Below are 27,278 nucleotides of genomic sequence, written 5' to 3'. Positions count from 1 at the left end.
GTAAAGAACGAAAACAAAAGAAAACAAAAACTCTTTTATTTGACCTTATGAAAAAATGGCACTAGTAGGTTACAGAATAACAGTGTTTTGTCCCTAAAGGATTCAAACAGTCAGATATTTCGCATTGACAGGACCTTGTATGACCTTGAAAGTGCAACACTTTTACAAAGTCACATTCCAACTTCGTGTTATTCTCATTTATCACAATTCAGTTACTAATTCAGATTAGTTCTCCTGACCCCTGGGTTCATTTGTTTCACACAAACAAACAGAAAGTATTAGGACTCGAAGAGGAAACATTTCTTTTTGTATGACTTGGAAAGGGGGAAAATTAGATATTAGATTGTGAATAACAGCTAATGGTAGGTCCAGATTGCCATGTTTTTTTCCCTTAAAATATCACAGATTGCCTCTTTGTCTTGCCAAAGATGCAGGCAGATACATTATTTTGACTGGAGTTTACAAGAGGATAATAACAGTATGCGGTATCGTGTCATTCAGCTCAAAGATCAATCAATTTTGCAAACATAACGACCATTTGGTTCCACTGAGTTACATAAATATGAACACAGTGGGCAAGCAACCTATTGGATTTCTTTGTGCTCCACAGCTGCCCAAGCTGCAAGCCAGCCACTGTACATAAAAAAAAACAAACAAAAAAAAAAAAAAAACAATGTTCTTTGGTGTGGTCACATCTTCCAGAAACAGAAAATCTGCAAAATATTTTATCATTTGGTTTCAAACTTAAAGTTCAAGAAAACAACTGAAACTTTCTTTATGTGCCACAATCCAGTTTAATTTTTCCTGCTGCAGTTGTCCCCTGAGTCAGAGAAGGGTGTTCCCTCCAGCAGTCTCGGCGAAAACATCAGGCGTTACCCAGCCCACAGAGAGCTTTAAGGCAAAGTCTTCACAAAATGCAGAGACACAGCTGGAGGCAACAACTGCACCAGCACCGTCTCTGGGTACACTCGGCGGCAGGAAAACTCCCTCTGCCATTAAATATTGCACATGCAACACAAGGATGTAAACGAAATAATCAAATGTTAGGTTGTGTTGTGATGCTCTTATGATTCGTCTTTAAGATGGCATGGACACTTACACTTAAGAATGACTCGGCAGGCCTCTGTCTACATTTTATATCAACATTAATCAGCAGCTACAAGCAGAGAGAGCAGATCTAAATGTGTTTACATATTACTGCTCAGTGCAAGGCCTTTGTATTTCATTAAAATATACTATACTATATTGACAGTAACAGTACAGTATATGTGCTGCTTGTCACAATACAAATACTGTATATAAAACTTCATTTCTAACCAGGAGAGACGCCCAAATAAATAGTAACAAACAGGATAGAAGGCAAAAACGCTTCTCAGCTGCCGACACTGATGAGAAAGCTTCTCTACATAATTGTTGGAGGGTTTTCCTTATCTTGGTTCATCGCCCAGAGGAAGGATTGTCATTTCCTCCGGTTTAGTCTCACACACAGATTACTGTGTCAGGTACTCCTTGGCTTTCTCCAACCCCTCTTTCAGGAAGCTGATATAAGTGGATGTGGAGGGATCCTCGAACCCCGCAGAGAAGCTGAAATTTGATCCTTCCTCCTCTGGTTTCATGGCTGTCTGGTCCAGGAAGAAGTTGGCATTGATGTGGTGTACCTAAAACCATGCATAAGACATAGGTGAAAGCTCTTCTACTGAGACTTATTTCTCTATACATTTCATTGTCATTGGCTAAGTCTGCTGCTTACCACACGTTTCTAACTTCTGATCTATGCACCAGGGATTCATGGGAATGCATGCGTATGATCCACTGTTACTGTATTTAAATTTGTTTCACTGATATCGGCCCCATTGTATCACTATCCTACAGTGGTGTCAGAGCTGCATTAGGTTCTTGTTAATGCAAGCCCAACATATAATACTGCCACTAGTTCACACTGAATTTCTTGATTTAATACTATTCAATACAACAGATACTTACAATGGTTCCATTAGGCAGTGCCACCATCATCTCTACAGGGAAGTTATATTTCTCCAGATGTAAGCGGGCCTTTTCACTCAACACAGGGTTCTGCTCATCGGCCTGATAGGGAAAGGAAACTTAACTTCTGTAACAGTAGCAGTATACTACATTTGAAACAAATACACTTAAAGTAAATGAAGGATGAAGCATTTTTTTCCAGTCAACTTGTTATGGGCTGGAACTTCTTGGGGTGTTGCACTGTTATGACTGCTCACCTGCATGTTCTCCAGCTCTTTGACCAGAGACCAGCTGCTGATGAAGCTCTGGTTGAGCAGGGCCAGGACGGGCGAACTTTCCAGGACTGTCTCCCGGAGAGTTCGCCCTGAACCTAAAGAGGGGGGAGAGGAAATAGACTTTATTTCAAGAGGAACACTCAGATGCTTCTACTGACCGAAAACTAAAGAGATTCTGTTTTTCCCAACAGATTCCCAGACTGTGGAACTCTCTTCATGAGACACTGAGCTTTTGCGGTATCATTTTTGTAAGCCTGCTTTTATGTCTTTGTTTTTCATCATTTAGCCTTAAATCTTACTCTTCTCAGATGTCACTAACAGTGTGCAATGCTGTGAAATGAACGACTTAATGATCTGACCTCAGCAGGATTGGTCGTCTAATGCTCCCCAAAGCAGAATGGAATGCACCAGCTTCTTCTCTGCTTCAGCTTGCTCAAAGGCCTCTGAAAAAGGCAGGTAGGACACCTGGGAGGCAGAGCAATGAGAAACAACAATGTGCTGACTACAGGCTTTGTGCCAAATACAGTGGGAAACGTGAGTGATGTGAATGTTTACCTTCTTGAAGGGGTAGAGGGTGACCTCCAGGCGTCGCGTGGCGTCTTGCTGGCTGATCTCTGAGGTCCAGTGGATGTCTTCAAAGACAAACTGGATCGGCTCACTGCTGCCGTCCCGACTGTCGATGATGTTGCCCTCCTCATCCATGATGATGGACGGAGTGGACGGGTCCGTGGACTGCAGCTCTAACTGTAAACACATGAAATACTTTTAGTATGAAGAATCTTTCATAAAAAGCTGTATATATTTTGAGCTGTGGCAATCTGTTTCTTGAGCATATCTCAGAAACATTAAGTGATCCATAACTCTACTACTACTCTCTCTGCTGCTAGGTAATCCGTCTGTTTTAGGTAGAAATACATTAAAATAAGCATCATGTGAAACGGACTTAATGAGGCAGAAAAACACTGAGTAACTGAAAAAAATTCAAGTATATCTTAAACATGTAGAGGACTGACTGAAGCAAAAACAGGAGATTTACACAGGTTTACTGTAATTTAGATAAGAGACTAAAAAAGGAAATGGACAAAAAATCTAGCTGTAAGGGAATGTAATAAAAAAATGCTGTCATAATTATGGAAAAAAATTGATTGCACTCCAACATTAGGCAAAGCTGTGATGAGACCAGTAAGTCAAAACAGTGACAGGAACCATTTAAAAAGACAAAAATCCCAGAAACAAGACACCCAATTGGACAGTAATTGGACTGAATGAGTTTAATGTGGCTTAAAGTGCCTTAATGGCTGAGAACTAAATCAGTGTAAAATAAAAAAATTATACTAAGGGCACTCCATCATGTGGCTGTGCAAAGATGAGAACAGTAAGTGCTGGAATATCAAATAAATAAAGTAATACTATACTAGGCCCCAGTGCTTTTTTAAGAGGAAATGCATCACTGCAGCCGTTACCTGGGGCAGGTATCCAATGTCCACCTCCATGTTGCTGCTCTCACTGGCCCCGTAAAGCCACTCCATGTCCACATTCAGAGATCTGGGACACAACAAGACATGTCAACACAGGCTCTACAGTACCTTGCAACAACTGTGGGACACCATGTTCAAAGGTTTCTACCTGTCATTAGGGACATAAAGGTGGAAGTGGCGGACATGAGATGCATCTTTAGAGAGGACGATGTTACCGGTGAACTGGCCCGGGGTGAACCAGAAGGGAAAGTCTGGAACATCATTGAGCTGGAACTCTGCATGAATCCTGCCAAGGAAAACAGAACAAGTAAGACCTGACCAGTGGTCATGTGTTTCTATCCTCTTAATCACAAATTCTGTATACTTAACATCACTTCTGACCATTTTCCAAAGCAAACCATCTGCTGTAGATTGATTACGAACCTTTCAGCAGTAATTTTATTTATTTATTTTTTTCACAATTGCAAGAACACCAGAATGCAAAGACCTTTCTATGTTACACTGCTGTCACATTAAAATACAGCTGTGAGTGAGGACGGCTTTGAAAACTGTGACATTTGAGGCTGCTGCTAAAAAAATGATGTGTTCTGGGAATAAGTCAGAACTAATATGAAGTAGACATCATTTCCAAGTTAATGGGGTAATAGATGAAAAAGCACCACTACAGTACTGTGTCTCTCTTACTCACCTGAAGACAATGTCATAATAAAAGTCATTGCTGGCACGAATGCAGGCGACTGTGCCCTGAGGAGCAAAACGTGATTTGATGAAGGGCCGAGGATGGAACATACTCAGCAAGGAGTGGATGAGAACCTGCAGCAGGAGAACAAATAGCTCTCAGAATACAGGGTTGTAATCACAAGCTACAGCCTAATTTATTGACTAAACAGCAATGTTTTTTTAGGATACCTCTTTGCCTTTTGGTGTTGGAGGATGGTAACGATTGTTGGGCAGGTATCCAGTGAAGATGTTGAGCTCGCTAGGAATCACCCACCACGTGTCACCCACTTCGACCTTGTTCTTTGGGGGCAGGAAGACCCTGAACTGGCTGGCAGAGAAGGAAGAAGAAGGCACTGCTGGGCTTTTCCAAGACCGCAGCCCACTCAGAGAGCTGTGAGAAACCTTCAAGAGACAGTGGGAGAAAACCAGGTATTTAATCAATTCAATCAGTCTAATTCACTGCATGGTTATTCACATGGTTATTCAGAAATTTAAGAAATCACAGTCAGTGTGTGACTATATTTAAAACCCTTGGTGCAGGCTCAAACTCTGTGAGTTTCTTTTTTTGTGGCTAATCCATGACTTTCATCAAAGCAGCTCTCTACAGAGCCCTAGAACAATAAATATCCAGTATGAGGGAAGCCTGGTGAAATTGGCCTTATCTTACCCCAAGGAAACCATCCTTGCTTTTTGTCATAGAGTCGAGCAGTAGAGGCTGCATTTTGGCCTCCAAGGTCAAAGTCTCTCCATTGGGGTCATGGATCACTTCTTCCTCAAAATCCGCAGGGGGTGTAATCCCTGTGAGGAAGCCGTAGGCATCAGAGTCATTGTGCAGCTACACAGCATGTGACCAGTGATACTGGGCTTTTGTTGATGAGAGAGGAGAATGTAAAGGGAAAGAGACAGGAAGAAAGATGTACCTGTGAGTTTCTCAGCAATAGGTTTAAACTCCTCCGGACTGAGATAAAGGTCATGGTCGGTGTCTAAGGAGGAGAAGAGAAAAAGCCCCTCAGCACCCAGAGTTCGAACACTCTCTTCCTATTGGAGGGACACATGCGTTAGACTGGTTATTGTTGCCACTTCATATGCCTCAAGGATTTTCAATGCAGCATCAAAATCGGGCCACTGAGGCATCACACCACATAAAACACACACAAAAAAGGAAAAAGACAAACTGCAAAGAGACAGGTGACAAAAACACTGCTGTAGATGTGTGCTGCTTCTATGTTAAGGCTCAATATTCTGCTAAAGCACATCACCGAACTACAGTAATTTGTCTATGCATTCATCCAGCCTCAGCAGTCGTGTTAGAGATCAGCCCAGAGGCCACAGATTCCTAGCATGTATTTAAGTCAGACCACCCTTTTCTCAGACAGATGCGTGCCTACTAGCGCCTGTACAATGGAGGTGAAAGGAGGGGGAGGGTGCCACAACAGCAACTTGGAGACCCTCTGTAGCCAAACAAGCGTGGATTTAAACAAGAAGTTGAGTTTTAACAGCTGGGACAGAGAACCGCAACCCCCTAATAAAACACCAAGAGGTGGAAAAACTGCAGATGTGCTGATGTCGGACAAATAATTATTCTGAACACAACCATTATTGAGAGAACAGCATTGAAATAAAACAACTAAATGTTCCCAGAGTACTGTTACAGTAATAATAGCCCATACAGTGTACTTTAAAGCCAATGCAAACTTTTTATTAAGCTGGGAATTGTTAGTCGGTGCTTTGGCAATTGCTGTTCATCTTACAGTAAACTGGCCCCGATTTACACAGAATTTAACATATCTTTATACATGTTTATTTTTTATCATCGTTTTTACAAAATACCACTAAGTTAAGGTCACTGCTAAATCATGAAACGTGTATAACGTTGTTACAGATGTGGATCTCACATGACGTCTGACGAACTGGGCATCTTGGTAATTCTTGATCCCAAAAGCGAGAAGAGGGACAGCACCGACTATCAGCAGGGTCCATATCCCCCTGTAGATCCAGGATCCGGAGTCCGGGCTCCGATGCCCATTCTGCGGCGAAATTTTGCTCTCATCCTTGGGGATTCCTTTATCTACGTCTGCGGCCATCCTCGACCTCCACCAAGGCTATTTAGACGAGGGCATGGTCACCGGTTAATGTTCAAAACCGACAAAAAAAAGCTTCAGTGTAAACTTTATCCTTAAAGTGTTTAGAATCTACCGACAGTTATGTTGTAATCTGGCCGGGGACCGCGCGTTCTTTCCGGCCGTTACACTCGCTGGCAGCAGCTGTGAAATGTTAGCTAGCACCACAGATTTCTTATTTCCCACATCCTACCCAGAACCATATGGATATGGTTAAGATGCGTCAAGTAAGCAAGAAATAGACGCGGTAAAAACCGGATATTTAGCATCAGGGTTCTCGAAATAAAACCACTGTAATGCCCAACTCTAGGTAGTCTTGTGGGAACATCGGATTGAAATGCTTGGTTTCGCTGCGGGCATTTACCTTACTTTCCGGACAAACACCTATAGAGAATTAAAGGGTAAAAATAACGTTTTGATTCTGATATTTCCCATAAGGTTTTCTCGGGGAATTCGATCTCTAAAATTTACGGAGTGCTGAGGGCACACTATTCTATATCCATCTCGCCATTTCACAGTTTGGGACCTTATTTTGAAAGTGCTGACCGGATGTTTGGCCTTACATTCTTTCTAACTTGTAGAAGTCAGGCGCTGGCACAGTAGTCACATTTAAAGAGGCAGAGTTGCGTTGTTCTTCCCAGGAATGTCTGCAAACAAGCTTCAATTATATGTTTCTCTGCCAAAGTAGTCTGTCATTAGATTTTTTGTAACTTCATTTCTATCAGTGGAAGTGAAGACTTTGTTTCTGCTGGACTGGGATTCTAACATGTCATTGGGGCTGTGTTATAATCTTACAAGTGACAATGACTTCATGTTCTACACTTTCTGGGTGGGGGGCTGATATGTGATAAAGATCACCAGAGAGTCCCATTATTTGTAATGTGTTTCACATCATTACGCTGCCAGAGAAATCAGTGAATCTGTATTTCTTAGAATTTGATTTTGACCAACTGTGAGACACAGAGCCTTCGACTGAAGTACAGTAAGTTTCTCCCTTAAAATGAAGTGTATGCGTGTATGCCCTCATTTTAGATTACAAAACAAGCATGGACGGATAATAACAAACAAAAAAACCCAACATTTTGTCCTTCTCAAATTGTTTACTTTGAAAGGTTTCTATAGACGTGAATAGGTAAAACTTAGCCAGGTTGCAGACACCACAGTCACTATACATAGTTTTGTCTGTTAAAATGAGGAATAAACTGAAAACAAATGATAATTAGTCCGATTAACAGGCCAGGCAAAAGTATAAAGAATTTTCCATGGAAAAAAAAAGTAAAATAAATCAATAAATAAATACACATCATTTTGTGTGAAAGAAATATTTTTCCTGTTTCTTTAATGATCTTCTGACCCCTCCTCTGATTTGTACTGGGGCCTCAGGTTGAGAAACATTGCTCTAACTACACTGTGTTGTAGTGTATAAATACAATCTGACTGAATCCATTGTATTTTATTGTTTATTATCATTCCAAACAGTTACACACATACACAGTATTTACATAGGTACATGTTGCATTACAAGTACCCAGTGTAAGGTAAGGCTTTCCTGATCCTGATGATACCCAGTTAAGTTAAATAGCCAGTTATATCACAGCTGGCTGAAAAAACATGTTATCTGTCACAAAAAATAAAGCATTTAACAATGCAATGGAATTTGTGACAGCAGGAAATAACAGGAGCATTATCTGTTTTGTCAGCGCTTCTGTTATTGAATTATTCAGTCCATGTATTAATGTGAGCAACTCTCAGTCCATGTCCTCTTCCACAGGCTGTGTCTTCACTTCAACAGTTTTTGGAGGGATGTAGGATCCCATTCCCGCTGCTCTCTCTGCCTCTGCCTGGGTGTAGGGCTCCTCTCTAAGCTGTTTCAACCTGGATGGAGAAAAAAGAGGTGAGCTCTGAAACTCAAATTGTTCCTTAGCCATTGTATTGTACTGTGTGAAATGGGACAGAATCCCATTTGACCAAGATGTAATCTGTTGAATGAGTTCTTAGTCACAATATGTGAGCGCAGACAGAATAACAGATGTAAGAGATACTGGTGCCTTACCGTTTTTTGTGCACTTTACTTTTGAAGTGCTCTTTCATGGATCTCATGTCCACAAAATATCTCCTGCAAGACATAAAGAGCCACTGGCTTAAACAGCTGTCTGCAACACACTGTTGAGCCCCAGTGACCTGATTAGTCCAGTGGTTCCCAACATGACCCTCTAAAGGGTTATTAAAATTTTTAAAAGTGACTAAAGGGATTAGATAAGATGAATGTTTTTCTGTTACATAAAACTGTATTTTTTTCTTGTGAAATCCTGTAGACTTTACATCATCTTTGTAACTTATATGACCATAAAGGTGATATTTTTTAACTTTAGGCCAAAGGAGATTAATCAGTAATAGAAATAATTGGCAGTTGCAGCCCTAGTTGACAGTGCAACATAGAGATGAACACTTCCTAAGTCTGTACACCAATTCTGCAATTTCTAATACTGATAACACTATTATTATTAGGACATATCCTGCACTATTTGCTGTTACAGTGGAGACAAACAGGGATACACTTACGCGCAGTGTAAACAGTAGTGTTGTGCACATCCGGTCACATCATAGTCCACCTCCTGGTGTAGCAGTTTGGCTGCTATCTCAGGCTTCATGTCTGTGTGGATCTGGTCCAAGTCTTTGGTCCTGCGCTTTGTCTTCCATGTCTTTGCAATGTTCTTCTTCTTGTCACTCTTGTGGTTCCCCTTTTGCTTGGACTTCCCCATGTTAGACCCCACAGAACTGGACGAAACACGACTTGTCACACTGCAGGGATCAAGGCAGATAAAGTAGGCGAGTATCAGGAGAAAGCTGAATTATGCTTCACCAGCTCACTTCGTTAGGTTAAAGATGACCAGAATCTGTCCATAAACTGCGGTAAAACCCGCGGTTACCTTTTTTATTTAACAGTGTTTTAAAGTCTAGCACAGAGAATCCAGATGTTAGCTTAAAGTTTTAAAACCAAACTGGCCGTTTTGTGAAACTGCCGCTAATTCAGATTTTAAGGGACAAACAAAACTGGTGCCCAGCCGACTTCCTCAGCTGGAGAAAAATCAACAACAGCGTAGATTTGCTACTAAAAACCTTCGCAGGTCCATTTTGAGATTTTGCTTACCTTCCACACGTGTGGCCGAGACAGATGAATGTACTTCCGGGTCAAATCTAAAAGTTACATACACCTGCTCACCTGTAGAGAGCGCCAAATACCAGTGTTTGAGGGGAAAAAGAAGATGAAAAGAAGAAAAGTAATACCTGCAATTAATTATAAAATGAAACATACAAAAAGTGGAACATACATAAGCTTATAGTCTTTATCTACTAAAGCAAACTCTCACTCAGACGTAAATATTAAGACTCTTTACTTTAGATTATTGTTGTATAATTAGATAATTATGACAAATATATTACTGTGTCAGCAGCATTTTACTGCTGAAGTTGAGCTGTGCTATTTCATATAGACACTGGCCTCATTAAAAATAAACTGGGAGGTTGAAATATTTGGCATTTTTTTTAACAAGAAAGTATTTAAATATCAAAATAGTTTCAGACTCATTTTCTGTCAGTCGACTAATAGTTTCAACTCTGTATGTAGCCTGTTGTTAGGTAGAGTAGTTCAATATTAAACATATACATTCATATTTTAGTAACTCTTCATATGTTTTGAATGCAAAAATCTTAATCTGTAAAGTAACTAAACCTGTCAAATATAAGGTTGGCCATTAAAAAGTACATTTCCCTCTGATTTTCAGTGGAATGAATATAAAGTAGCATGAATAGAAAAGAGTCAAGTACAAGTGTCTGACATTTGCTTAGTGCTTGAATAAATACCTATTTACATTCCACCACTGATGTTAAGTGAAAACGCATTAAATGCTCAACACGATCTCACAGCTGAATCGTGTTTGCTCTGAATGAATTGCGCAAGTTTTCTCAGTGTATTGATTATTTTATGCTCTGTGGTAAATGGAGCGATCAGGCAGATTACATGTTACCTTCCGGCGCTCTTCGTAAATTTCAATATCACCTCAATAGAGGTGTTTTTGGTCATAAATAATAACATACTCTAGAACTACTCTAGTCTAATATAGCGTAAAATCTCTGTGGGTTTTGGACTGTTGGTCCACACTTCTGGCTCTTGGAAATTTTCAGATATTATTCACTGTTTTTTCATATTTTACTGACAAAATACTGACTCAATAAATCTAGAAACAAGGTGGCAGCTAAATCAACATTTATAATAGTAGTTAGTTGCAGCCCCAATAGACGTGTATGGAAACAACACAATGAAATGTGAAAGAGAAGTGCATTTGTGGTTTTGTGATATAAACTATTTATTTATTAAGTTAATGTTTATTTGTATAGGAGCAAGTATGTGGCATGAACCAATGCCAAAATACCACAGCATATAGCTTTAGCTATAGTTTCCAATGCTCATACCTCTCGAGTTTCTAGTGGCTGAGAAATGTGTACGTACACACAGTACCAGGAACAATGTTCAGGGATATATACATGGACATAGAGCAAAGACAACAAAGCTGAATAAACATATGACTGTTATGTAGAAGCCAGTAAGTGAAATAGTGAAATAAAGACCAAAAATAAAAGTAAAAATCAAAATAAATAAAAATGGAAAAAAGTAATAGTCTACAGTCAGAAGTTGTAAACAATACACAAAACTCAAACAATTTACAAACAATGATATAATAAAATACCATAAAACGAATATATAACATGATGAAACAGCAGGATAGGCAGATATATAATTCTGTAGCTTTCTAAGGGCAAATTGAATCTGTTTGGGCAGGGATTTACGGACCAAGGTTGCATACATTTGCAATATAAAATAAGGTTACTTAATGTAACAGCAAGTAACAGCAATAACCATAAATAATAATGCTTACCGTCATACTTAACATCATCCACTTCCCCACTGGGTTTTCGGGTCATTCAGGTGAAGTTCATCTGGCATATTTAAATATTCCGACGGCACTTGAAGGCGGCGTCAGACTGCACTGCATACGCGCCGTGGCGGAGTGCGAAGATGGCGGAGAATAATGTCGAACCAGAGCACGAATGGAGCGACCGGGCCCTGGACACGGCCGAGGATACTCTGGTTGCAATGGAAACCCTGCTGGCCACGCTGAGAGCCTTCGAAGACGTACTCAGGCAACAAGAAATATCCACAGCATCCTCCACGGAGTACTGCGACAACTTCTGTCAGGTAATGTGTACATGCAACATCGAAGCTAACGTTAGCCGCACGTTAGCTCACCCAGGATTGTTTTTCTCGCAGCCTGCAAGCTAATCTGCGACGGCTGCTTAGCTTAGGGCGGGTGTATAAGCGGGGAGCAAATTGCACGGTGTGCATTTTTATTCATATTCACGTATACATGTAATTTCACGTCAAGGCGATTTCATTTACCATCATTGGACTGATTACGTTGGGTGAGTGATAGGGTTCCCGTTTACTGCTTTAAGTTGTACAGTAAGATCGCTTCACTGTCATTGATTTTACTTGTTTGGCTCAGTCTTATCTTAAAACATGCATAACAGGAAACATATTGCAGATGTTTGCATGCACATGACATTGCCACAATTTGCACATTATGCATAATTGCATGCGTGTGGGGCGGGGCGGCATCGCGCTGTGTTTATCCAAATTTCCTAGCCAGCTGGGGAGACTGCAAAATGGCATTTGGGACATTTTCATAAGCTGCAAATTTAAAATATATTTAGGATGCTGTATTAATTTATTAGCCGCGATTAGGCTGTGCATCCAGCCAAGTACTTTTGTTGTTCTTATGTTCAGATGGGCTGGTTGTGTTGCGGATCTGCCATGTTGTAATTAATCTCTCATCATCAGTGGAGATTCGTTATTTGACTTAAGACAAATATAGTGGTTCAGTGCGGGGACCAAAATGGGGAAACTACCTGGTTTTTCCCCTTTCTCGAGTGCTTGATTTCGAGAGCCCAATCAGCCATTACTTTCATTTTTGCTACTTGAGCCAGTGTACGTTTTTCACTCAGCTTCCAGTGAGACTTGGTTACCAGCCAAAGTGGGCTGTAGAGGAGAGTAAATCATTAACCAACTTTTCCTTATAGCAGTTTTGCGAGGAATGACTACAGCAACCAGTAACTCCTTCACTATACAAATGAGTATGTATCAACGAGTGCTGCGAAAATGTGAACCTGCCCTTTAATTTGCACTCTGGATTAGCTGAATGTTTTTTCAGGGAGTTGATATAAACAAAAACGAACAGTTTTGTTGTGGTGTTAACTTTCTGTTCCAATCGGAAGTAGTCCAGGTGTAATTAGTACACTGATAGGGGTCTCTGGGGTTCAGACTTTATTCTTGGCTCGCTCTGAGAGAGAGTACCTTATTTTTGGACTGAGGGGAATTAATTTAGGGCCTCTGTAGACACAAGCACAAACCTGCAAGATTCCTGCTGTCTGACAAATGGGACCCCTGGGATGTTGATAGTACAATGATTTAATGTGTGTGCCTGCCAGCTACATACAGGTGACACACTGATGTTGACTCCTCTATGCCTGGGGACAGTTGACAGTGAAGACAATATTTCATAAAAACACAGTGAGAGCCACCTTAAAGGATGGTGTAATTCAGAGAAATACATTTTTTTTGTTTGACATTTTGTTGAATGAAGGAAGGCACTTAAGCTTGAATTCATCACAGAAACACATTTGGGTGAAAGCATGCCCTTAGTGGTGAAATTAGAGTTGTCATATGCCATACAGTCAAGTCCCCTCAGGCCCAATCAGGGGTACCTCACACCTGACAGAGTGCCAGCTGGGATCAATCAGGTATAGACTGTTATCTCCCCCAGGTGGAGAACCCCTTTTCCTCCAAACAAATGTGTCTCCCACCTGATCTCCTTTGATCAGTTTTTTAAAAGTATTTACACTCTATTTTCACAACTGTTTTTTCTTCATTGTTGACATTATGAGATTTGTATGTATGTTTTCTAGGCACTGATTCACTATGCTGGGAGCAGGAACTCTATGGAACATGGTCTGCCTCTCCTGGAGGTCTACTGTCTGTCCATAAACTGCTTTGCTGCAGCCCGATCCCACCTCACTGCGGAGTCTGACAAAGTGGCCCTTGTTTTGAAGAGACTAGCTTTGTGAGTACTGAACAACTTACAGTGAAAATAAACAGCATGAGAGATATAGGTATGACAAATAAAAAAAAAACAGTTGGAAACTTTCTTTGGTCCATGCACTTGTTTTAATTTGGAAACAAGTGAGTATATCTTGCCTGTACACTAATCACTCAGTGCTTTGATTCAGTTTCATTGGGTACTGTATGGTTTTGAGGTGAAAAGGCCAACTTCTTCAGTTCTTCAGTTAGCTCCTTAAAAACATAGTAATAAAAGCCTACAAATTCTAGTTTGTGTAATGTGGTCAGATATTTGCTTTGGACTTTCCACACCGGCCGTACAGTAGATGATTGACAGTTCAGTTCTTTAGTCAGACATCAATATCCACCCTTCATATACCTGACTGGGCAAAGGCACAACTAGCTTGGCTGTCATTTGTCTTTTCTCCAAATTTTAAATTTCCAAATAGGGCTGGATCTCAAAACTTGTGATTCGATTAGATTTCAAGTCCAGAATCAACTCACTGATGCTACATCAGATAGGTTACATCAGATAAATACCATTGTTGCTTAAAGTGCTGTCCAGAATTTATTCTGGGACCTTAAATTTCTTCTGCGTTCAACAGGTGAGCCACACTGTTCTTTCCTTGAATTAAAATAGTTGTAGAAGGCGCATTACAGGCTAAATTGTGAATGTTTCCAAGTTACAAAAAAATCTGCGATTTCTTTTGAAATTGCAAAACAAAACATTTCTACAAAGTCAACATCTCACATATCATGCAGCCTTAACTGAACCACTTACAACAGGTGACCACCACATACACATAACATTTATTGCAGATGTACATGTTTACTGAGAAAAAGCACAAATGCAAAAATTGATCTTGGGATTTTAAGAATCTGTATTGGATCACTCAAAATAAAATATTGCAATAAATTGGAAGATCTTTCTTTTTTTTTGTTAATTCAGCTCTGTTTCCAAATGTCTGGAAATGTTACATCTTCCTAAATAACCCCCAAATTCAGTTTTTGAATGAATTTGAGAAAAAAAATGTGCCATGCACTTGCATATTTATGTCCCTGTTTTTTTAACCTATCAAAATAAAAGTAGCTGTTCACAAGGTTTGAGGTGTTCAACAGACAAGTGGCGTTGTCCTCTGAACCCTTCCCTGTGGTTTGCTGATTTGTCTAACAAGTGACGGGTTGTAGAACAAATGGCTTTTGTTTCATTTCAAGGCCATAATGTTAACATTTTTCTTAATGAACTCTGCAATGGATAAACCCATGTAAAGGACACAGGCACTGACTACCAGTGACTGGTTGTTACTTTGGATTAGATGTGATTCTTGTTGTACTTTCAGGTGCATTAAAGGGTTCACACTGCAAATGATAGCCTGTCCCAAGGAATTTACTGAAAATACTGACATGAGTTAAATTAGATCAGTTAGAGATTCATAATGTCTCTTTCTGTTAAGTCGATGAACTATGGGACCACTCACACAGCTTCAATCTGTTACATGAGGGATCTATTAATAGTTAGATTGTAGTAGTTAAATTTAACTACTGTTGGACGTAGTAGAGCCTTGTCTGAAAGAAAAAAAAAAAAAACATTTTACCACTGTTCATTTGATTTTCAGTCAAGCATTTTTTGACATGTTTTATGTATCAAGATTTAAAGCTGGTTCTTCTAAAACCTTAATGCAGAGCTGCAATAAGCTTTGTTGTACCATCAGACCAATCTCTGACATCATGTATTGAAGTTGAGGTAAAATCACAGTCTTTTCAAAATTTGTATGGAACAATCTGAAGCTTATACTTGCAGAGTGTCTCTTCTGGAAGTCTTTTTTTGTTGTTTGTTTTTGTTAAAAATAAAACTGTCCAGAATTATCATCATTAACTGAACCCACTGTTACCATGTTTGTATTCCTTGCAGGAGCTGTTTTGAACTGTTGTTGTCAGTGCCTGAAAATGAAATCCCGTACGAAGCCTGGGTTCAGTTCCACCAGTCTGTTCAGGTAAGAGGTCCTTGTTTCAAAACATTGTTTTCTGACAGGTTTTAATTTTAAATCATAGAGAAAAATAAAATGGTCATGATGCTGCTCATTGATCATGATGCTGTTCAATGTGCCTTAAATTGCCCCCCGGGGACAAATAAAGTTCTCTGAATCTGAATGATTTAAGTCAACAATTACTTAAAAATGGCATTCTGATGTTCATATATGTGTGAGAGAGCAAGAACTTAGAATCGGTTATTTGTTCCTCAGTGGATGTTATCAAAGGCCTTCTGAGAGGATGTTAGTGAGGCCTGAGAAAACAGGCCCCAGGTTAGTGAGGATGACAGTGTTTTGTTTCTGTTTGCACCGTTTTGAGTCTAAGGCATTGTCCACACATATGTGGATATTTAAAACTTAGCTTTTTTTGTTTGTTTTGTCCACATCCAACCTGCATTTTAGGTTTAGCTTCTGATAGGCCAACATGGCTTTATGGCTGGGGTTATATTGCTTCCTGTTAGTTTGGCATGCTCTTGACAGCGCTTCACTCCATGTTGATGGAGATGCTTTTTTTAAAACAGTGCTTGTGTGGCCAGGATTTTTGTTTTAAGAGAGAGGGAGGAAATCCTTTGTTTTAATAAGTTCTCCTGTACCTGTGGACGAGGCCTGAACCATGAGCATTTATAACCTTTAACTCAACATTGATTGTCAGTTGTGTACCCTTTAAATGACTGATGTCACACAGAAGTAGTCTTTAAAACTTTTATACATCCAACAGCTTTGTTTCCAGATAATGAACATCTCAGTCTTTTGTGGGGTTGCTTGTGTGGCTACAGACTTGTTTTGTTGTGCCAGATTTTCAGAGATGGGTTTGTGCTACACCCTGTAACACTGGTTCAATATGTCCAAGCTGAGCAGAAGTGTGATGTAGTGTGAAGAGTCATGTGAACTCATTACTACACTGCATTTCCAGTGACATATACAGTCTGACATAAGTTTTTTTTAAAAAAGTACTGTCATTTTTCTTCCTGTCATATTGTGACTAGATAACGCTTTGTAACATACTATTTAAAGCACAGTGTGTTGCATTTGCCTGGATTTCATACAAAAATTACATTGTTTGATGTAATTTCAAAACAGTCATTTCAAGTTTTTGTCGGAGTGAGTTGACAACAAAGGAAAGGTATTGGTTTTATTTCCAGACATGAAGAGTGACGCTAGGCCTAATATTTTTCTTTGTGTATGGTATCAAAACTGTTAAATTGGGCCGACAAATTTAATTCAGTTATGTAGTAATATGAAATAATGGCCTTTTGATTTGCTCATTTGTGAAATTCATTATTGCATGAGCGATGTGAAGAGCACCACTGTTGCCTCCACATAGGAAAAAAGATGGCACAGTTTATTTGACTTTGTTTGTTGTTGGTAATCTAATTTTCGAGAGGGCACTGAACAAATAGCTGTTTTTATTGTTGTTAAGTTTGACATTTTTTGTGTGTTTATTGTTTCTTGCAGATTGCCCATGATACCTTATTACAGTATGGAAGCACAGATCTCCAAGCTTTACTCCAGATCACAGGAGAGGGAGGAGCCTGGAGCAACCCAGTCCTTACCTCCCTCCTCACCGGCCAGCTCACCAACCCAGAGGAAGGTAGGGAATGCAGTTAACTTATTTAGGTTATAGTATTTAGCAGCACTAAGGTTTTATTCCAGTGTTGGTTATTGTCACATTGGCCTTTAGTTTGATAATTAGACTGTGTTTGCATTCTGTCTCTAGTTGATGCATACATCAGCTTGGAGGGCGAGGGCTTCATGGAGATGCGAGTGAAGCATCTGGAGAAGATGGGCGAAGTTGCCAAGGCCGTGGTGCTGGCTAAGGCCTGCACTGAATGCAGCTTCGTCTCCAACCAGTCTACTTTTCGTCAAACATACGTCTCCCTGCTTTGTCACCTGCTGCCCAATGAAGAAGCCATCATGGAGGTATTACAACACCTTAAGATGTTCAGTTGTTGGCATGATGCTGTTTTGATACAGTGAGACATTTGTGCATCTTTTGTCGACACCTGTGATGAAATGTTACATGATTGTGGTCTCACATGTACCATCAGGACCTAGTGTCAGCAGCAACTGTGGCAAAGTATGCAGGTGACAAACCAACCTGAAGGATGTTGTGAAAGGGAAATACACAGTGTTAAATTCTGTGTGACTGTCACAGAGATTATCATGACAATCAAGGAGTCTACTACAAAACCATGCGGTTATATATACATGTGAAAAATACCATGTTTCTGTGGTAGGACACTGATGGTACTGACAATATGAAGAGTCCAGATAAAAGTGTCTCTATTCTGAGCAACACAGACACTGCATTTCCCTCTGTCCAGACGATATATAATTGATAATAGGTATTAAATAAAAAATGGGGACATATTTGCAAGTGAAACCTTCCTTATAATATAATAAATGGAAATATTAAAAAAAGGTTCCTATTTATAAGGTTTGTCTGCAATGTTTCCAAAAATAGAGCTGCAAATTCACATGCAAATGTGAGCTTTTGGATTGTCTGGCACTCTGAAGACTCAGAAATCCTTCAGCTTGTGCAAGGTAGAGAATCTGTGTAATGGCCTGTTTTCAATTTTGGATGGATATTGTATATACTGCATATTAAGCTATATCATGCTTTACCCCCTTACTTTCAATAGAATTTGATTTTAATGCAGTACAAGACTGTTTTTTTTAAACGTATAATCTACTACACAGGGATTCAGGATTTTGTTTTAGATGAAGCTTAGTAGAAGACACTGAATCCAGTCTTTGCACCAGTGTTTCAGATTGAGGCACAGTTAGAGTTGTTAGAGCATCTGTTATCTTTTCTGCTCATGAGATGTCCTCCGACTCATTGACTTAGACAATGATGTGTACATTTTGATTCAAAATTCAAAATAACAGAAAAATGTGAATTTAACATGAAAATGAAGTAAATTCACATTATATTAATTACGGTTACTGTGTTTGTGATGGACTTGTGTGAGCTGATTGTGCAGCCCACCCAACCCCCTAGGATCTTTCCGTTTTATTACCTTGCATGCTCTCCTCTGCCTCATGCATCCTGTCTGGTTTTTGTTTCGGCCTGGGGGAGGAGGAGGAGGAGGGAGAGACAAAAGAGGTCAAAGTGATGAATGCAGGACAAACGAGGGTGAGGTCTCATGCGTGCTTGCAGGTTCAAATTGGACATTTAAATCTCCTTGCCTTAATGTGCAACTAGTTCAATAAATACTCAATGTGCTGCATATAGTGGGCTAACATTTGATTTTAGAGAGTAAATTAACACAAAGCTGAAAAGTGGTGTTTTGCTGTCCTCTCTGGTCGAAGCTTTCAAGCCTTGTTTGGTGCACCTGTAACTGCACCCAGCAGGGATGTCAGTGGGTCCTGGTACACCTGGGCATCACTGCAGCAGTCTACAGGTGTACAGCAAAGACAAGATTTTCTGGGGGTGTCAGGTTACACTTTTATCTTAAATCTTTTAAATCCATCTTAAATGTTTAATTTATGTTATAAATGTATATTCATTTTGTGTGTTGATGTACTTGAGTTGTTGATGTACTTAGCTGAGCTTGGTTTGCATAACACATCCACACATCTTCTCCCCATTCTAGAAAACACGTACAGTACAATATCATCTGCACTGCAGTGGTGCATGATTGATGGGAAATTCTAGACAAGCAGAACATGCTTTATTGATTTGTGTTTTATATGTTTACACAGATTACATCAAAGATCCTGAAAGTCAGTTTTTAAAGATGCTTTTTCTTCCATTTTTGCCTTCATGACAGACTTGACTGAAAAGTGTGACTTGAGATAAAGGTCCTTCAGTGTGATCAAAGCAGGGACATCACAGTTACATTTGTCATAAATGCTGGCTGATGTGCTTTAGGTTGATGTTCATGACAGAACTTTTATCCAACTTTTCTTTTGGAACAACTGTCCATCATGTTTCAAGTGACAGGTTCATATTTCGCCAGAGGAGAGAAATACGAGTCCACGTTTGATCTCCCGTATCTAAATTTAAAAACTGCTGTAGACATATTGTCTGTTATATTGTTTATAAAGTATTCATCACTTTACTCCTCAAACAGATATCCAGACTTGACTGTAAGGATGTACTGGAGATCACATGTAATTTGGAGACAGAGGGGGAGGAGAATACAGCCTTCATCTTGTGCACAACTTTCCTGACTCAGCAGCTTCAGCAACAGAGTCTTTATTGCTCCTGGTGAGTAGTCCCTGCTAAGTGGACTGTATATATGACTGCAGTCACATGTATATTATCGATGTTATAAAACTGACAGTAGGAATCAGACTAAATGTCTCAAGCACAGATTTATGATTAAATAATTCGGTTTTCTTGACTTCTTTGTTATTGTGTCTAGTGTGTTTATTTTTGAGAAAGAGAATTAGGACATTATTTTGTCTTTTTTTTGCCTCCAAAGGGAGTTGACTTTGTTGTGGAGTAAACTTCAGAGGAGGATTGACCCCTCCTTGCTCTCTCTTCTCGAGCGATGCCTTCAACTAGGTGCCATTGCCAAAACAGTCCACCATTTGCTTTACCTGGTCCGTGTGATTCAGACAGAGGTGAGCATGAACAGCTGTACTGTCCACATTTGATGCTGGATTGGAATTGGAGCATTGGTTGTACAATGAAAGTTTTCATAGTTTTGTACTTCCAATTATGAAGGAACCACGAGAACTAATTTCAGGAAGTAAAAGCCTGTTTTGCTTGTGTTTGCTTGTTTTAATTGCATCTGAAACACAGTGAAGATAAGAATTAAACTGGCTGTTGTGTGACACACTACGACCCAATTTAAGACCAAAGGATCATCCCTGTTTTGCCACATTAATTGATTTTACATGTAATGACATTTTACAGTTTCAGAATGCGATGAATGTAAAATGCTGTGTGATTTTTAAAAAAACATGACTCTATGACCCCCTTTAAGCTTGGTCACGTCTTGAATCTTGGGTGGATCAGATAGCTGTCTGTCAGTTGAAATCAGATTGTTCAAACCACCTCCAGAAACACTTCATAGCCAGATTTTGAAAAGGTGTAAATTCATCCAGCTCTCCAAGATGCATACAAAATCTTTACTCTTCCCAGCTATAACTACATCACTAAGCAGTCTGTGGAAATATCCTCCACAGGGTCTGCCTCATCTGTGCCCAGTGATAACATTAACTGATGTTGCACAAATTATTCTTGCTCATTATGCAACAACGTATGAGCAGTTACAATGAGCACTGAGTTGCTGCTGCTGCTGCTACTAAATACGATTCATTCATGTGTTAGGACAGTTGTCAGCTAAACTGTTATTGTTGTATTTGAAATGACAAGTGTAAATGGGTCCTTGTTAAATGTAAAGTGACTCTGGAATCCTGCCTTATGATATAATTATTAATGTAATCATTAATATTAATTCTTAACAATAATATATTGCTCTCTTTTCAGGCAGAGGACCTGGGAGTACCTGCCTCAGTAGAACTTTGTGTCAAAGCTCTTCAACTTCCAAAGCAGGAAGAGTCAGAAACAAGGATATCTGTCTGTAAGACAGTGTCCTGTCTTCTTCCAGATGACCTTGAAGTGTTGCGTGCCTGTCAGCTCACAGAATTCCTGCTTGGGCCCTGTCAGGAGGTCTTTGGCTGTCTTGAAGAGCTCTATTTACGCCCAGACCAAAAGTACGACCAGGAAAATGAGGTTATTCCCAACTCACTACGCTGCGAGTTACTACTAGCACTGAAAGCATATTGGCCTTTTGACCCCGAATTCTGGGACTGGAAAACTCTCAAATATCACTGCATCTCCCTTCTTGGGTTGATGCCAGAGTCTGAAGGGGAAGAGGACGAGGTGGTAGACAAACAAGAGAAGGTTAAACAACATGAACCACAGGGTGTCACACAGAAAGTAGACTCTGAGCATCAAAAGAGGATAAATGGAAGTCTTGATGGGCATGAGGAGCAGGATAAAAAGCACTCTGATAACTTACCAGAAATCCAAGGGGAGTCAGAGGCAAAGAAACACAAGTTCTGCTGTCAGATTTGTAAGAGGTCAGTCACTGACAGCCAAATTATTCACCACTCCAAAAGACATGCAGAGGACAACAGCCACCCATGCCCTATGTGCTTGGAAAAGTTTAAGAGCAGAAAGGACCTCGTTCCTCACCTGAAACAACACATCCACAGTGAAATACATCTTAAAAGCCATGTGAAGAAAGAGGACGAGCCAAAACCGATAGATGAGGATGATGACATTGAACCAGGCGAGATCACCATTGACCCTTCTCTAATGCTGTATTACAAATCCACACATGATCCAGATGTGCTCCACCACATCGTGCAGCAAGCCAAAACTGTGAAAGAGAAGCGTGTGGATGATGACGAGCACATAACATTTGATTACATTGACCAACACTTCAAACTGCAGAACCGGGATGAGTACCCGTGTCCAGGAACCGGGTGTACTCGGATCTTTAAGCATTCCAAGTACTTATATGTCCACTTAAAGTCAGAGCACCAAGGGGATGAGAATGTGAAATATTTTCATCAGATGAGAGACAAGCGAGAGAAGTGTGTTTTTTGTAGACGCCATTTTGTCTCAGCTTACCATCACCGCAAACATCGAAGGGTTCACTACGGTGATCAGCCTTACATGTGTGTGGTAATTGGTTGTGGCGCTCAGTTTAGGACTTCCAACGAACTTGTCACACACAAACAGACCCATGGCTATCAGCTCAACTACCAGTGTGAGCTCAAAGGCTGTTACGTCACTTACTCTGACTTGGGACAGATCTATCACCACGAAGCACAGCATTTCAGAGATGCAGCATTTACTTGCTCTAGTGCTGAATGTAGAAAATATTACTTATCCAAAAAGGAATTTATCAAGCATTTATCCACACACAACATCACCTTCTCTGAAGACGACTTTGAGGCTCAGAGGAAGGCGAAGCGGAAACTTCTTAAGACTGTTACTGAAGCGACAGCCCACCTTAATAAATCATTTGATTCAGAAGAGATTATAAATGGAGATGTCCTAAACGCTTGCTCAGTGAGCTGTGCCTCCTCTTTGCAAGAATCTGAGTGCAAAGAGTCTAAAGCAACAATGACCTTGGTGGCTGTGTGTTTTGATGGAAGTAAGTTCACCTGTGGTTTTGAGAAGTGTGGTATGACTTTCTCTAGAGCCAGAGATGTCCAGAGACATCTGAAATGTGCCCACCCAGAACACCTTAAATTGGAGAACAAAGAACACAAACATGACAAAGAACGGGGCTCAAAATCCAAAGGGATAAAGACTGAAACAGACAGTGGGGAAAAGGGGAACAGTGAGCTGTCAACTCCGTTTCAACCTGTGGAGGCTGACAAAGAAAGAAAAGCATCCACTCACCCCAAAAGCAATGAAACAAATACTTCAAGTCTTCAAACAAATAATGATGCTCTGAAAGAGATTCTTATTGGGCTCAGTAAACTGGACCTAAATTCCTCATCCCCTCGCAGTGTGCCAAGTGAGCAGCCAACCCAGTCCAACCCAGAGTCAAATGCATCAGAAGTCTCTCTTCATCAGGCAATCATGGCAAAGCCTCCTGTTGTATTGCTTCAGAAGAGACCTCCACATCTGCCTGAGGAAAAGGTTAAAATGGCAACTGAAGAAGTATCAGCAGCTGGTGACGAATGCGGTGTTGAATCATTAGCCACTGCTAAGCCATATATCTGTGAGATAAAAGGTTGTGGCTTTAGGACTGCTCAGAGTTACAGCTTACTGCGACACTATAACACCAAACACGGCCACACCGTAGAACAGGCAAAAAGGTTAACTTCTTTGAAAACCACGTCTTTTAAGCCTTACGTTTGCCAGCTTTGTTCCAAGAGTCACAGACAAAAACATGTGTTGAGGGCCCACTATATTCAGATACACAACCTGAGTGAGGCTTTGGTGGACAAAATAAGCTGTGGATCTGTACGGTACGAGGGAAACAAAGACCCTGCAAAGCATACATCTCAGCACTTGACGAACCAAGGTCTAAAAGTGAGGAAGAAAGAGATCCCTAAGTTGCAACGCCAACCTGAGAAAAAAAACTTGGCCGTAAGTGAAAATGGACAAAACTTTGACAATCATTCTCCATCTGAAGAGGATGGGGAGGACGAAGCGGAGAGCAGAGAGGAAGACAATTCGCAGAAGGAAGAAAGTGAGGATAGGACCACACATCAGGTCAGAACTACAAGACGTTTGGTAGCCAAAAGTAATCTCTGCTACATATTGGATAAATTCAGTAAGCCCTTTCATTGTGTAGCAAAAAACTGTGATGCAGCTTTTTCCACCCAGGGAGGCCTTGTGCGCCACCTACAGTTGGTACACCATTACAATCGCTCTCAGCTCCTGTTGGAAAAAGATTTTGATGTGCATCACAATCCAGAAGTCAGAAAAGAGCCTGCCAAGAAAAGGCCTCTTCCAAACTCAGATGAACCTCAGCCCCAGTACAAATGTCACTTTGCCAATTGCAACGCCTCCTACCACCTTAAAAGCAGCCTAGTGCGTCACACTCGAGACTACCACTCCCAACCACCAGAGCTGATAAGGTGCAAGTTTGAAGGCTGCACAAGAGTGTTCAGCCACGATGATGCACTTAAAAAACATACACTTTATAGTCACTGTGAGTACTACGACTCACTGGTGGTACGTCTGCAGAGCACTCACAAAAAGTCAGTTACTGGATGCCAAAAGAAGCTTATCGTTGCACCACAGAATTCTCAGAAAGAAGAACCTGATTCACCCACCACACAGGCTGAGAGATCGAGTCCCAAGCCCGAAGTGACCGCCCAGACAGAAGAAATGGGCGAGCAGGGTCTTGAGGAAAAGAAAGTGTCAGGACAAAAAAAGAAAGAAAGAAGAAATTGTTACAGCCGTTTTGTCTTCAGATCTCATGAAGAAGCACTACAGATGTGCCAAGATCGCTGTCTACGTGTGGCCTACCCTTGTATGGTTCAGGACTGCGATTCTGTCGTCACATACATGCAGAGCCTGCACCGTCACTACCTGAGGGTTCACCGCATGCGTCGAGACGATCTTTTCAAGAATGAAGATAAGCTTGTTTTCAATGCTGAGCAACTGGAGGAACTGATTCAGAGACAGTCAGCCAGACCAACTGTGGCAGGAGCGTGTGCCCCCAATGGGGTTCGCAAAATGGAGTATCAGGCAGAGCCAGAAAACACAGGGGGGCAGCCCACACCCATGAGCCTGCACTCCATCAAGGCAGAAACACAGGATGAGGATAATCATGACCCACTGAGATTTCCAGAGGAGGAGGAGGAGAAGCCGCCACCAGTTGAGAGAAATGGCGTCCTCGTTGGTGCAGACGAGGTGCTGTATGGTGAACCAAGCACCGGTGGGCACACTGAAGACTCAACTACAGCAACACAGATCAGTCAGAAACAGGAGGAGAGATTAAGCTTGGATCAAATAAAACCTCTGCTTCGTCCCGTCACTGTCGACCTCTCGCCACCATGTTCGCTACGCTTTACTACTGAAGAGGGCTTCCAAGATCCGTCAAGCAACAAGGATGGTGGTAAACTAGTGAATGGGTCAGCAGCATTGCCCACTCCTCCTGTTCGCCAACCACTAAAACGAAAAAACGAACTGTCTGAACAGCCATCAAACATGAAAGACCCTCAGCCTCGTAGCCCTTCTCCACGCCCATTTGACATCGGCGCTTATAAGCCAATGGGCTTTGAGTCCTCTTTCCTCAAGTTCATACAAGAAACCACCCCGAAAGACAAAAACACGGTGCCAGTGAAACGGCGAGACACTTTCAGGCGCAGCTGTTCTGTTAAAGAAAACAACCAGTTGGGGATCTCTCACACCCGCAGCAGACGCACTCATTCCCCGCTGCTGAAGCCCCATGCTATGACTGGGGACTTCACATCAGTCCAAAACTTGAAGTCCATCCTGGACAAAGCTCTGGCTGGGTGTGGGGACCTGGCCATTAAGCAGCTTCAGTACCTCAGACCTGTGGTGGTCCTGGGGAGACCTGTGTGCACCACCACCCTGCCTGACCTCTTCCCATCAGACACCAACAACAGCAAACTACTTCTTGGAAGTTAGTTTAACTGAGCACCTTTTTAACATGGCTATTGCAAATTACTTTGTATTTTCACAAACTGTGTACCAGTATTGTTTTTTTTTTTGTCCCAAAATGATAGTATTATGGGGTTTTTTTGTTGTTTGTTTTTTAAGTTGCCAAACTGAAGCACTAATTAAATTAGCATAAGATAAAAACAAGCTTAAACAGTGCACATCAAATCGAAGGTGATTTTTTTTTTAAGACATCTGTTACGAAGGCATTCAGATAACACCTGTTATGTTAACTCATCATCACACGTGTATATACTGTAGTTCGCCAAGATAAATGTACAGGTTTTCAGATTGTTAGAAATGGTCAGTAGCGTATTGCAAGGCCTTTTCACTTGTGTGAAAATGTGACTGAAAAACATTTCCTTACCACAAAGTTCTTGAGGAACATGTTTAGTTATTTTTCACCTCAGTTTATATTGAATCAGTGTTGGGATGCAGTGGACAGATGTTGGCAGACATGTATGTAACACTTTCTAATAAAAATAAATGTGGAAATGAAATAAAGCCATTTGCTTTCTGATTTGTCTAATTATTTTTTTTCTTTTTAACACCAAGTTCTTAAACATAGTGAAATGTCATGTTTGGTTTTTTGCATTGGATGTGCTTCCTCTAAAAACAACACATTGAGGTAGAACAAAATGCCAGGGAGACTCAATGTTCTATGTCCTTATTTCAAAAATATCTTTCGTGTGATGATGGAAGATTATCTATTTCTAGTTAAGTGTTTATAGGGAGTACCGATTACTTTGAAAGTTACATACTTAATGTTCCTAATTGCTTTTTATCCAAAAAAAAAAACAGACTGTGCTGTTCAAGCCTGTTCATTTTTCCTTAATCTGTCCACAAGTGTAGTTAGAGAGGTTCAACACGTTTGTATAGATTAGAATGATGTTCCATTAGACCACAGTGGAAAATCTTGCACATGAACTCACCACATGCACGTTTGACAGATATTCTGCATAAACTGGGTGTGGCACAGTTTCTCCAGAGGTTTGAGGATCCTATAGCGCCTCTTACAGGCCTACATTTGTCTTTGAATGACAGTTCCTGTTATTTTTTCTGTTATTTTTAGGAGTATCCGTAGCATCCACTGGCTCTTGAAACGGCGTCAAATTATAAAGGGAGACCCCCCCTTCTCTCTCTCCCTATTGTGCTGCATCTGCTAAAACCGAAACGCGAGCTGCGCGTTTGATGCCTGACTCATTCATTAGAGAAATTCAGCGACTGCTACTTTTAAGCACATTGCGAGTAGACATCATAACAGCCCTCTTGTTCAAATTATTTCATCAGGCTCGATTTAATTTGCCACTGTTGAGCGGTGGATGCAATCTTAAAACGTTTGGGTTAAGTCGGAAGTAAAAGCCATCCATGTTTTAAGTTA

The 27,278-nt window shown here is 40.7% G+C and overlaps 3 protein-coding genes across 6 annotated transcripts; 1 reads left to right on the top strand and 2 right to left on the bottom strand.

Moving 5' to 3' along the window:
* Nucleotides 1-25: 25 nt before the first annotated feature.
* selenon (selenoprotein N) lies at nucleotides 26-6,763 on the bottom strand. 3 transcript variants are annotated; one of them, XM_041060705.1, is made up of 13 exons: nucleotides 6,657-6,756; nucleotides 6,352-6,558; nucleotides 5,377-5,494; nucleotides 5,124-5,254; nucleotides 4,646-4,858; nucleotides 4,425-4,549; nucleotides 3,885-4,022; nucleotides 3,722-3,803; nucleotides 2,814-3,002; nucleotides 2,618-2,723; nucleotides 2,241-2,353; nucleotides 1,984-2,085; nucleotides 26-1,658 (listed from the first exon to the last, which is right to left on the bottom strand). In XM_041060705.1, exons 2-13 carry the CDS (start codon nucleotides 6,538-6,540, stop codon nucleotides 1,491-1,493), a joined length of 1,674 nt encoding a protein of 557 aa, XP_040916639.1. In that variant the 5' UTR covers nucleotides 6,541-6,558; nucleotides 6,657-6,756; the 3' UTR covers nucleotides 26-1,490. The 3 variants fall into 3 exon arrangements, with proteins under 3 accessions (XP_040916639.1, XP_040916640.1, XP_040916638.1); XM_041060706.1 differs by having other exon boundaries at nucleotides 6,653-6,722; XM_041060704.1 differs by having other exon boundaries at nucleotides 6,352-6,763.
* A 906-nt stretch (nucleotides 6,764-7,669) lies between these two features.
* On the bottom strand, nucleotides 7,670-9,779 carry znf593 (zinc finger protein 593). 2 transcript variants are annotated; one of them, XM_041059963.1, is made up of 4 exons: nucleotides 9,728-9,779; nucleotides 9,139-9,378; nucleotides 8,630-8,692; nucleotides 7,670-8,451 (listed from the first exon to the last, which is right to left on the bottom strand). In XM_041059963.1, the coding sequence occupies exons 2-4, from the start codon at nucleotides 9,336-9,338 to the stop codon at nucleotides 8,325-8,327; spliced, it is 390 nt and encodes a 129-aa protein (XP_040915897.1). In that variant the 5' UTR covers nucleotides 9,339-9,378; nucleotides 9,728-9,779; the 3' UTR covers nucleotides 7,670-8,324. The 2 variants fall into 2 exon arrangements, with proteins under 2 accessions (XP_040915897.1, XP_040915898.1); XM_041059964.1 differs by lacking the exon at nucleotides 9,728-9,779 and adding an exon at nucleotides 9,507-9,719.
* A 1,865-nt stretch (nucleotides 9,780-11,644) lies between these two features.
* On the top strand, nucleotides 11,645-26,417 carry rlf (RLF zinc finger). Its single transcript, XM_041060964.1, has 8 exons — nucleotides 11,645-11,833; nucleotides 13,600-13,754; nucleotides 15,663-15,744; nucleotides 17,236-17,371; nucleotides 17,498-17,700; nucleotides 19,857-19,993; nucleotides 20,211-20,352; nucleotides 21,224-26,417. Exons 1-8 carry the CDS (start codon nucleotides 11,654-11,656, stop codon nucleotides 25,865-25,867), a joined length of 5,679 nt encoding a protein of 1,892 aa, XP_040916898.1. The 5' UTR covers nucleotides 11,645-11,653; the 3' UTR covers nucleotides 25,868-26,417.
* The last annotated feature ends 861 nt before the right edge of the window (nucleotides 26,418-27,278 follow it).

The sequence above is a fragment of the Toxotes jaculatrix genome, chromosome 17, assembly GCF_017976425.1.
Source record: "Toxotes jaculatrix isolate fToxJac2 chromosome 17, fToxJac2.pri, whole genome shotgun sequence".
Classification (NCBI taxonomy): Eukaryota; Metazoa; Chordata; class Actinopteri; family Toxotidae; genus Toxotes; species Toxotes jaculatrix.
The sequence above is the reverse complement of the archived record's forward strand: the minus strand, read 5'-3'. Positions and strand labels throughout refer to the sequence as shown.

Coding starts and splice junctions, on each gene's coding strand:
- znf593 (XM_041059963.1), bottom strand. CDS start 9,338: ATGGGGAAGTCCAAGCAAAAGGGGAACCACAAGAGTGACAAGAAGAAG. Junction 8,693..9,138: donor CACTACTGTTTACACTGCGC/GTAAGTGTATCC, acceptor TATGTCTTGCAG/GAGATATTTTGTGGACATGA. Junction 8,452..8,629: donor AGTAAAGTGCACAAAAAACG/GTAAGGCACCAG, acceptor TTCTCCATCCAG/GTTGAAACAGCTTAGAGAGG.
- rlf (XM_041060964.1), top strand. CDS start 11,654: ATGGCGGAGAATAATGTCGAACCAGAGCACGAATGGAGCGACCGGGCC. Junction 13,755..15,662: donor GTTTTGAAGAGACTAGCTTT/GTGAGTACTGAA, acceptor TATTCCTTGCAG/GAGCTGTTTTGAACTGTTGT. Junction 20,353..21,223: donor TCCGTGTGATTCAGACAGAG/GTGAGCATGAAC, acceptor CTCTCTTTTCAG/GCAGAGGACCTGGGAGTACC.